The sequence below is a fragment of the Achroia grisella genome, unplaced genomic scaffold (genome assembly GCF_030625045.1).
Source record: "Achroia grisella isolate CSIRO2021 unplaced genomic scaffold, CSIRO_AGI_Agris_v1 utg1724, whole genome shotgun sequence".
Taxonomy (NCBI): Eukaryota; Metazoa; Arthropoda; class Insecta; order Lepidoptera; family Pyralidae; genus Achroia; species Achroia grisella.
Window position 1 is genome coordinate 70,487 of NW_026712673.1, and position 11,643 is coordinate 82,129.

The following is an 11,643-nucleotide window of genomic DNA, read 5'->3' on the forward strand; positions in this document are numbered from 1 at the left end:
TTATTCATATATTTCGACTGCCTCGGTGGTCACACCGCTTTACATCCGATGGTCGCGGGTTCGATTTCTCGCACGGTGCAAACATTTGTACTCATCGGTCATCGATTGTTTTCATCGGTCTGGGTGTTTTATATGTATATTATATATGTATTTACAAAATAAAAATATCTATTTATATCAGTTCAGTATCAGTCTGTGTTAATTGTCCAGGGCTATTTATTATATTTTTATAAACGGTTATCTTTTTCCATCGCACCGCTCGCTATCGACAGTGAATTCATAGAAATGTCATTGTGGGGGTTTAAGCCCACAGTTCCGTGATAATGCTATTGATTGATTGATGAGGGGTTTTTGTTAAATAAAACCGCCTTGGTTGAATGCTACTCGAACACTGATTTCTATTACTAAAATAAATATAATGAGGTAAAGTGAAATTGCATGTGCAGGCAATTGTGTATTGCACAGTAAGCAGGCATGTGCGGTTGCCCGTACATCCTGCCGCCACACGAAATGAGAGCATGCATGTGAGATAAAATGCTTGAATGATATTAATGATAAGCAATGCTCTGATGGGGTATGTAATACAAGGTGATTAACAATTTCTTACAATCTACTTAATACTTAAATGGTACAAGTTAAGGATGATAACAAGATGATAAACAAAGTCCTGTATATTAAATGCTAACTTATAATCTAAATTGTTTGTGTCCCTGAATCTACACTGGGAAATATAAATTTAACGTTTCGCGAAGAAACGGATTTTGTGTTGTCCTTAATGTCTCTGATCACTACGCGCACTAATGTCCTTCCACTGCACTTCACTAACACCTAAACACTGATCACTTAACACACTTTCGCGGGACTCGCCTAACCTTGTAGGCGGGTGCTCCCGCGCCTGTAGAGGTGGTTCAACCTGCTCCTTCCGATGTCTCTGTTTAATTTTATTGACTACACAGATTCCTCCCACGACACATAGCACGAATATAATTATGTACAATAATGTGTAATGATGGATGTCGTGATGTGATAAGCTGCTCAAGTTCGCCTGCTCCTTGATATTAGCTATTTGGGAACCCAATTGATCCCATTGGGTTTGATGACTTTCGATGGTAAGATTTAGTGGCAGTGTGGTATTAATTATTGAATTTAGGATAGACCTATGTGGGGCTTCAATTTCGGGATTTATATTAATTTCAATAATAAAATTATTGTGTGCGTAGATGGTAAATAAATTTCCCTTTATGATGCAACCTTCATGTATACTGATAATTCCACTTCCGTGCAGAGTGTCAGTGACAATATCAGATATACATAACAAACGTATCTGACACTGCCCACAACAATGAAATAGCCAGACATTCTGTCGTCGTAATTTGAGCCATGAATCTTCACACGGCGCTTGCTTTGTTTTGCAGACTGATGAGTTGGCACTGTCTGTGAACCTGATATCGCATAGGGAATGTTTTATTTTTAAATCATATACGGGCTTATTTAGTGTGCATAGTTTTTTGTCGGATGATATGTGGATGCATGATTGTAGATCAATATCTGTGAAGAAGATTGCCATGTCCTTTCTCAGATTAAATGCTATGTAAGTGGTAGGTGGAATAATAATGTAAGTTTTATTCGACCTTCTTTGTGGTATACTTAAAATTTGATCCAGTTCATATATTTCGTTACTCAATAATGGGATTTTTACTTGAACGATCAATAATTTATTAATTATTCTAGCTGATATTTTTAGCAATTTATATAGTTCTTTTATTTCAGTCCTTCCCACCGGTAGTGTGAGATCACCACGCAATTGACTGAGGATAATGCTAATTTGATTTGCTAATTGTTCAGGAGATAATAAATGAGGGTCAATGTGACCTTGAGATATATTGATCACTGTATCAAGGAGTGTAGTTTGTATACGTCTCAGATGTGATAAAAGTATGCTTGCTGATAGGCCAGATGATATGATATGTACATCCTCTTGTTGCCTAGATCGATCCAATTGTACTTGTGATGTCATATTATTTAAATACTCTCTAATGAATGAAAATTGTTGATTCATATATTGTTCGTTACGACGTAATATATTGTATTCAGCCTCCAAGATTGAAGTTTGATTTTTATATAATTTTAACAGATGCTCTTCATTTTGTGATATTTTTTCGATATCTTGGTGGTATTGCTCAGCGAATCGCTCGTCCAGTACTCCAAATAAGCTGTTAGCAACATATCCAACTCCATTTATTAGCCCTCTCTTGACTCTATTTGGAGAGTTTTGAAGCAATGTATTGTAATGGCGAATTTCATTTAGTTCGTGATCTAATTGAGGGGCAATATTACGTATATACGATTGTGTAGTTGATGCGTTGTTTAGGTTTCTAATATATTTCAGGTAATGTTCTATTTCAGATACGCCTTGCCAATATGGTGTCATGTTATAATATACGACGAGATTCCATTCATCTCTGATTATTTGGAGATCTGATATTTTATCAAAATATAGACCTTGATCATTGTTTAGTTGAGTGATATTGTACGGCTGGACCTCAAGTTGCATTGTTGGGGTAAACAACATGAACATCATGAGGAGCGCTGTATAGACATAAGTTAAAAATGATTTAGGCTTACGTGTACATTTTGATTTCGTGATATTCTCCCTTTCTGCTTGATTTTTGCTCAATGAAGAAGGTTCATCGGTTACAGGTAAAAGTACTAATTTTGAAATTGGTCGTTTCACCATATTGCTATGTGTTTTTAAAGTTACAACCCTTACATGACCGTCTTTTCCAGGGTGCAACTCTTGTATGCGACCTAATGCCCACCTTCCAGGAGGTAAACTTTCCTCTTTTATTAGGACAACGTCATTGATAGCAAGGTTTCTGCTGACTGCTCTCCATTTAGATCTTGTTTGTAATTGCTGTAGATATTCATCGGACCATCTTTTCCAGAAATGTTTATTCATTGACTGTACCAACTGCCATCGCGTTGTACTCTGCATAATATGTGGTTCCGATTGTGGTCGTGATAATAATGCTCCTCCCACCAGGAAGTGACCTGGTGTTAAATATTCATCATCTGCATTTTCTGATAATACGCAAAGTGGCCTCGAGTTCAAACATGCTTCGATCTGACATAGTAAAGTGGTGAACTCTTCATAGGTCAGCTTCTGTTCACCTATAACACGTTTGAGGTGATATTTCAGGCTACCCACTGCTCTTTCCCATAGGCCCCCTGCACTGGGCCATGCTGGAGCATTGAAATGCCACTGAACTTCCATTTCAGTAACTTTATTGATAAATTCGTGATTGATATAAGATAAGATTTCCTTATATTCTCTTTTTAAACAGCGGTCGGCACCTACAAAGTTGGTCCCATTGTCACTATACATATGCTGTGGGGTTCCACGTCTACTGCAAAACCGACGAAAAGCTGCTAGAAATGCTGGTGTACTGAGATCTGATACGAGCTCCAAATGTATAGCTTTTGTTGAAAGGCAGACAAAAACTGATATATAACCTTTACTAGTCCTTATACCCCTTCCCTTGTTGACCTTCAGTTCTACAAATCCAGTGTAATCTACTCCTGTATGTGTAAAGGGTCTAGAGGGTGTAACTCTAGGCTGAGGTAAGTCTGCCATAATTTGATTCTGTTCATGATGATTATAGCGCCTGCATTTAACACATTTTCTCAGCTGTCGCTTCACTGTTCGTATACCTGATATAATCCAATATTTATTTCTGATATATGATAGGGTAAGTTTTGGACCTCCATGCAAAGTTGCTAGGTGTGCTTGGTGAATAATCAACTCTGTAAGACGACTATTACTACCTAAAATAATTGGGTGCTTTGCTGTGTAACTGAGTATTGAATTATTCAGTCTCCCTCCTACTCTCAAAATTCCATCGGTATCCATAAAGGGGTTTAAATTTCCTAAACTACTTTTAGTTGAAACTAATTGCTTTTTATTTAAATTACTAATATCTTCTAAAAATTGATACGCTTGATATGACTTAATTATTAAATTCATTGACCGCTTCATTTCTTCGAAAGACAATGTGTCTACACGTGTCGTATTCTGCTGACACCGCGCGCGCTCAGTAAAACGCAATACCCATGCTAATATACGAGTAAGTTGTGTTAAAGAGCTATAATCATTTAATAAATTCATTATAAATGATTGCTCATTTTGATATAAGGCTACATTCACACAAGCCTTTTTTATTTCAATATTTGGTGATTGATATTTTTCTTTTACCATACTGTTAGGGTTAAATCTTAATAACCACCTTGGACCTTCCCACCACAGACGACAATTTTCCAGATGAGATGATGTCATTCCCCTGGTTGCACAATCCGCAGGATTTTCATCTGTTTTAACGTGATGCCATTGTGATGGAGGTATAATATCAGTAGCTTGCTGAACTCTATTTGCAACAAACTCCTTCCATCTTGATTTGTCACCCTGTAGCCAACCCAAAACAATCATAGAGTCAGTCCAAGCATAAATTTGAACATTTTTATACGTTAATGATTTGACTACTTTATGTATAAGTTGCGATAATAAAACTGTACCACACAATTCTAGTCTCGATAATGATACTTTTTTGTTCAGTGGTGATAATTTTGTTTTTGCCGCTACTAGCGTTGATGTGAAATTGCCCTTACAGTCTGTGCTGACAATATACACAGCACAAGCGTATGCTTTTTCTGATGCATCGCTAAATCCGTGTAATTGTATATTGTTATTATTTTGACCCAGATACCTTTTAATAGTGAATTTATTTATCGTTTTAAAGTCGTTTTCTAATTGATTCCAATCTTGTATGATATCATATGGTAACTGAGTATCCCATGACAACCCTGTGGCCCACACTCTCTGAAAGATTAATTTTGCTCTAATAGATACTGGTGATAGCCAGCCTAGGGGGTCAAATAATTTTGCTATTGATGATAATAAATGTCTTTTTGTGTATGATTTGCTATTTGATTCATATGATATGTTTTGATATAAGAATGAGTCACCTGATGGACTCCACTGTAATCCAAGTGTTTTTCTACTCTTTTTACATTTGAATTCGTATGGTGAGTCGAGCATTTCTGGCGACAAGTCTTCTACGAGTCTTGTGTCGTTACTGGACCACTTGCGAATGTTCATGCCTGCGCCCCTCAGTATTGATATGATCTGTCTTTGTAGTTCTTTTGTTTGTTCAAGAGAGTCTGCACCGCCCAATAAATCGTCCATATAAAATGATTGTTCTAATGCTGATGCTGCTAAGGGATATATATCGCCGTCATCTTGTGCTAACTGCCTGAGTGTTCTCATGGCTAAATATGGCGCGGCCTTGGTGCCGTAAGTGACTGTCGTTAAATGATATGTTTGTAGTGGTTCAATCTCTGAACTCCTCCATATAATTGATTGTAGTATCTGATCTGATTTTCGAACCATGATTTGGCGAAACATTTTCTCAATGTCAGCCGTGATAACATATTTATATTGCCTCCATTTTATGATCAGCCCTTGAATGTCATGTTGTAAATTAGGACCACACTCCATTAAGTCGTTTAAGCTATAACCAGATGATGTTTTAGAAGAGGCATTAAACACAACTCGAAGTTTTGTGGTAGTGGAATCTAATTTAGTTACACCATGATGCGGCATGTAGAATAAGGGTTGTTCAGTGCTATTGGTTTTACGCATATGGCCTAGATCTTTATACTCGTCCATGAATCCTTTATATCCGACGAAAAATGATGTATTCTTTGTTAATTTATGCTCTAATTGCTTAAACTGTGCTATAGCTCGTTCCTTTGATTTACCAATATGTTGCTCAAATCCTGGTTTCATTGGTAGCGCAACTTCATATTTCCCATCTTCTAAACGTTTTGTTGTGTCCATGTAGATGTTTTCACAACGTTGCTCTCCCTCTGATAGTGGTGATAAACTGCTTGTGATATCTTCTATTTCCCAGTACTGAGATATCTCACTTAGGTCGTTGATCACAACGTGACAATTAAATGTTTTTATTCCCACGCGACCTGAGACTATCCAGCCCAGTTCTGTTCGCTGTGCTATAGGTTCATCCCTATGTCCTTTTATCAAACCGTCTAAAATTATCTCCGAATATATATTGGTATTTAATAAAATGTCTATGTTGCTTGAAGTGTTATAATCAGGGTCTGCTAAAGGTAAATTTTTAAGTGATGAAAATTACTTATATCGAATGATGTAGTAGGCAGATTGCGAACTATTTTTCTCGGCATAATTAGTGCTTCGGCAACAAACTCATAGTCGTTACGTAACGATTTGCAGTCCAGTAGAACTTTTCCCCTGCTTTGATTTGGTGATTCTCCTATACCAGCAACGGAAGCGTTCAAATGTTCACGAGGCAATCCTAACAGTTGTACGGCACTTTCCGTTATCATAGTAACCTGCGAACCTTGGTCTAATAAGGCCCGTAGAGTTACATACGACCCATCGCTTGATAATACCTGCATTTGTATAGTTGTTAATAACATTTCATCATTATTTGCTACATAATTAGCGCTATATCGTTTGTCAGCTGATTTTGCAAAATTTTTATTATTCATTTGTGGTGACCTCTTTATCTGAAACGCGTCGTGGAGCATCGTATTATGCTCGCCGTTGCATTCCTTACATCGCTTTGTTGAAAAACAATTAGTGTCATGTTTGTATAGACAATTTGGACATATATTAAGTTTAGTCACTGTCGCCAATTTTGATTTTGGTGACAGGTCAATGAACTGATTACATTTAAATAAATCATGGTCTTGATTGCATTGTGGACATTTATATGTCTTCGTAGTTACTGCTTGAAAGAATGGTTTTTGATATGGTTTATCTATTTTATTACGGCCTGTATTATTATGAGAATAATTATTTATGCTAGGTCTCCCAGTGCTCATAAATCTAAATGAATTTGATGATGATGGTTTGCTTATGTGGTGCTGTGACACCTTTTCAGTTGTCACTACCCTTTCCTTCCTGCTTATGGGTTCGAGAGCTGTAAATTTACTCTCTAGGAATCCCATAAATTCGTCTAAAGCTGGCAGACTCCTGGGATCCTTACGAGCTTCCATATAGGCAGCATACGTTAAATGATCTAATTTTTTTGATAATATATGGACTAATAATGGGTCCCAGGTTGTTGTATCAATGCCAAGATTGTGAATGGCATGGATACATTCCATGCTAACGTCGTGCAGCTTTTTAATATCGAATGACGTTTGTTTGCTTATATTGGCTTGATTTAATAATATCTCAATATGCTTTGTGAATAGAATTTGTGGGTTATTATAGCGGTGCGTTAAGATTTCCCACGCGGTGTCATAATTATCTGAGGAGATGGTGAGATGGTGAATGAGACGTTCAGCTTCTCCTTTTATTTTACCCTTGAGGTGCTGCATTTTTTGTGATTTTGACAATGTGTTATTATTATGAATGGCCTCATAAAATAGGTCATGAAAAGTAGGCCAATGGGTGTATTGACCTGTGAAGGTTGGTATCTCCAGCTGTGGTGTTGAATTGTTTAAGTGAGCTGCTGAACTTAGTTTTTTATTTAATCTCCGCTTTATAGTTCTGTATGATGTTTCATAGCTCGCGAACTCTGTATCATAGTCTACATCTTCTCCTTGCAAAATGTTGTCTATTTGAAGATGTAAATTTTCGATAGTACTCCACCGTGATTGTATACTACTAAGCTCATCCTCCAACTCCCATTTTTCATCTATGCTATCCAAATTTACGCTCAATAAAAGACGATTAAAAGCCCTAAAATTTGTTCTTTGTAAAGTTAGTAATTCGTCTGCCTTTTGGTTACGCTGAGTGCCCTTATCTTCTTTATTAAAAGAAATTAATTTTGATATTATGTCTTGGAAAACATCTTTCGTTTTTTGATAAATGTTATCCCGAAAATACTGCGCAGATTTATCCTCGTATGAAGATAACTCTACGTGATTCTGTTCGAACTCTCCCCACAAGTTATTTAAGGTTTCTATCCTATTTTTTAGATAATCCGATGTTTTTCTAGAGGATGAGTCCTTATTAAAATTTATTCTTATTTTATTTATTGATTCAAATATGTCAGCCTGACGCTTGATTAGCTCCATCTTATATTTTAATAGCTAATAATTAAAGGAACAGTCTTACTTGATCTGCTTCTCACTCTGCTGTTGATGATGATGTTCTGCTATGCTGCTGATGATGCTCTGCTCTGATGCTGATGATGCTCTGCTCTGATGCTGATGATGCGATGTCTGTGAACCGTGCTCTCGGCCCACGTGACACCACTTACAGGATTCCGCGATTGTCACTTTTTAAAGTTCTTCAACGCGAGATCCCGCCTTCGACCGAACAGGAGTAAGGTCAAAGACTCAAAGGACCAAAGAATGTGGGGGTTTAAGCCCACGGTTCCGTGATAATGCTATTGATTGATTGATGAGGGGTTTTTGTTAAATAAAACTGCCTTGGTTGAATGCTACTCGAACACTGATTTTTATTACTAAAATAAATATAATGAGGTGAAATGTATAGAAGTGAAATTGCATGTATAGACAATTGTGTATTGCACAGTAAGCAGGCGTGTGCGGTTGCCCGTACAGTCACTCTAAAAACAAAAATAGTTTTGTGTTTTGTATTTCAAATACTAAATGCAAAGAAGGTATTTTCAAAATACTTTTTCAAAATAAAGTACCAGTTGAATTTTTGTCCAAAACTCAGATATTTTATTTATTTTAGGTATATCAATCATTACATAGTGTAGTATAAAACAAACTCGCTGTCGCATCTAACAGTACATAAACAAAGAAAGAAGACTTTTTGGCTCTGATACCGTAACGGCCTATCAATTATGAATTTATTATACCTAATCTAGATATTTTATATTCGCAATGCTACATACATTGTAATATCCGCCTCCATTCATTGTAACGGTGGAGGGACTAAATAGTTGAATAAAACTGAATAAGCAGTTGCTCCACTCTATAGGTACTGCGTCGTCGTCGTATGCTGTTCATTTTTTCACTCGTTTTGGCGCCAAGAGAGGGTCACATAGTCGTGGTCAAGTTAAGAACTTATAATTTAATTTTGATAACAATAGATACAAGTAAAAAGTAGGTATTATATTAATGTACGTAAGTACTGTACTTAAAAATATTTATTCTTTATTGTACATTTGAAAAACTTAACACTTAAGGACTAGTACATATACACGTACATACTGCCATTTTCTCTTAAAGACATCCAGAAAAGCACTATTTATCAAATACGCGGGGTGCCGACTTTGACCTTATAACAGCTGATTCGCGCGTAACGAATTACATTGCTACTTTTTGGTATTTTATAGTGGATATATCACTACAAAATATTATTATTTCTTTAGATTATGGCATAATAACATTGTTTACATGATTTTAAGGGAAACATACGATAAAAAAAATTCCCGTAAAATGTAAAAGATAAAAAATGGTTATTTTTGGTTATCCTTAAGAGATAGACATATACCATCACGGACTTTTTTGTTGACCTTATTTTGATACATCTCAAAGCACTAGACAATACGCATTTTCATTAAACAGTATTGTATTTTTTTATTTCTTTAACTTTAATGCACAAAAAAATTTGTACATGTGGCGGACTTAATATTTTGCCGCGTTATTTACCAGGCAACCATGAGTGGTGCAGCGAAAGATTAGTGGCGGTGCACTAATATAAATAAGAAATGTCAAAAAAAGATTTATAAAGACAATAAAGATAAGCAAAATATACATTTCTATAAAAAAATAACAATATACATACATAAATATAACCCATAAATGTATAAATATTATATATAAGTAAATACATAATGATCCGATAATCAAATTATAAGTACAGTCTCAAATTGAAAGTAAGAAAAACAGAAAATATATAGAGAACTATAGGGATATAACAGAAAGATGTGAAAAAAGGAGAAGGACAGTAAAAAAGTTACAAATTTAAATAATGTTGCCGCAATTTCTGTTTAAATGAATTTATTACATTATTATATATATTAGACATACGACTAGCCTTATGACTGTTACTTTTTTTAAATCTATACATCTATACATGTAAATAAAATTGGAGTGTCTGTTTGTAATATTGAAATAACCGTTTTTTACTACTTGCATATGAATATAAATACGGTACATACACCAAAATAACATATTTTACAAGTTTTGTCTGTCTGTCTGTCTGTTTGTTCCGGCTAATCTCTGAAATAGCTGGACCGATTTTGACGGGACTTTTTTTGGCAAGTAGCTGATGTAATAAGGAGTAACTTACGCTACTGTTATTTTAGAAAAATAAAATAAAATTTCACGCGGACGAAGTCGCTGGGGCCAGCTAGTCTATAGATATACCGAGATTTAATGTTTAAGTTACTATTATGTTGTTGACAAAATTTTACTGTAATGTTACTATTACGTTATCCTACACAATTTGTATTATTTTGGATGAATAAATAAATAAATAAATAATAATCTATACATCTATACATATAAATAAAATTGGAGTGTCTGTTTGTAATATAGAAAAAACCGTTTTTTACTACATGCATATGAATATATATAAGGTACATATACCAAAATAACAATTTTTATAATTTTTGTCTGTCTGTCTGTCGGTCTGTTTGTTCCGGCTAATCTCTGAAATGGCTGGACCGATTTTGACGGTACTTTTTTTGGCAGGTAGCTGATTTATAAGGAGTAACTTAGGTTACATTTATTTTAGAAAAATAAAGTTAAATTCCACGCGGACGAAGTCGCGGGAACAGCTTGTTTTTAATAAAAACGGTTTATTCGATAGAAAAAACATCTTTTTTGTGGTACTTGAGGATGTTGAAGCCTGTTGTTTGAAATATTGAAATAATAGTTTTTGACTACGAGCATATGAATATAAATACGGTACATATACTAAAATTTATTTTTTTACAATTTTTGTCTGTCTGTCTGTCTGTTTGTTCCGGCTAATCTCTGAAATGGCTGGACCGATTTTGATGGGACCTTTTTTGACAGGTAGCTGATGTAATAAGGAGTAACTTAGGCGACTTTTATTTTAGAAAAATAAAGTTAAAAACCACGCGGACGAAGTCGCGGTAATAGCTAGTGTATAATATATTAGAGATACCTACGTGTTTTTTTTTATTGATGACTAGCTGTACACGGGATTTCGTCCGTGTTGAATTTAACTTTATTTTTCTAAAATATAAGAAGTTAAATTCCACGCGGACGAAGTCGCGTGTAAAGCTAGTTGTCGGTAGTCTAGCGATTTAGCTAGCACACCGCTTTGATTCCTGCTTGGTGGTCGAGGGTTCGATTCCTCGCACGCTGCAAACATTTGTATTCATGAGTATGATTGTTTGTAACGGTCTGGGTGTTTTCTATGTATAGATAATATATACGAAATTTACGGAAAAAAATCTTTGTATTTATATCAGTTGTCTGGTACCCATAACACAATGTTCAGCTAGCTTAACTTGGGTCTAGATGAAGCTGTGTGAATTGTCCTGAGATTACTATTATTACTATAATAAATCTTTTCAAATCAGCCGATGTTTATTTTTGCCATAATACGTGCTGTTACCATGTGATAATATTACGTACTTACTG

The 11,643-nt window shown here is 35.4% G+C and overlaps 1 protein-coding gene across 1 annotated transcript; it reads right to left on the reverse strand.

Annotated features, from left to right (window-relative positions):
* Positions 1–772: 772 nt before the first annotated feature.
* On the reverse strand, positions 773–8,124 carry LOC131841465 (uncharacterized). The gene is made up of 4 exons (XM_059189785.1): positions 6,210–8,124; positions 2,074–6,102; positions 1,330–1,442; positions 773–931 (listed from the first exon to the last, which is right to left on the reverse strand). The coding sequence occupies exons 1-4, from the start codon at positions 8,122–8,124 to the stop codon at positions 773–775; spliced, it is 6,216 nt and encodes a 2,071-aa protein (XP_059045768.1).
* Positions 8,125–11,643: the final 3,519 nt, after the last annotated feature.

Bases quoted from the DNA above. Each gene is read 5' to 3' on its own strand.
- LOC131841465 (XM_059189785.1), bottom strand. From the start codon at position 8,124: ATGGAGCTAATCAAGCGTCAGGCTGACATATTTGAATCAATAAATAAA. The intron at 6,103-6,209 runs GTAATTTTCATC...AGATAATTTTAG, and splicing joins TACTACATCATTCGATATAA to ACGGTTTGATAAAAGGACAT. The intron at 932-1,329 runs GTCAGATACGTT...AAAATTAAACAG, and splicing joins ATTTCATTGTTGTGGGCAGT to AGACATCGGAAGGAGCAGGT.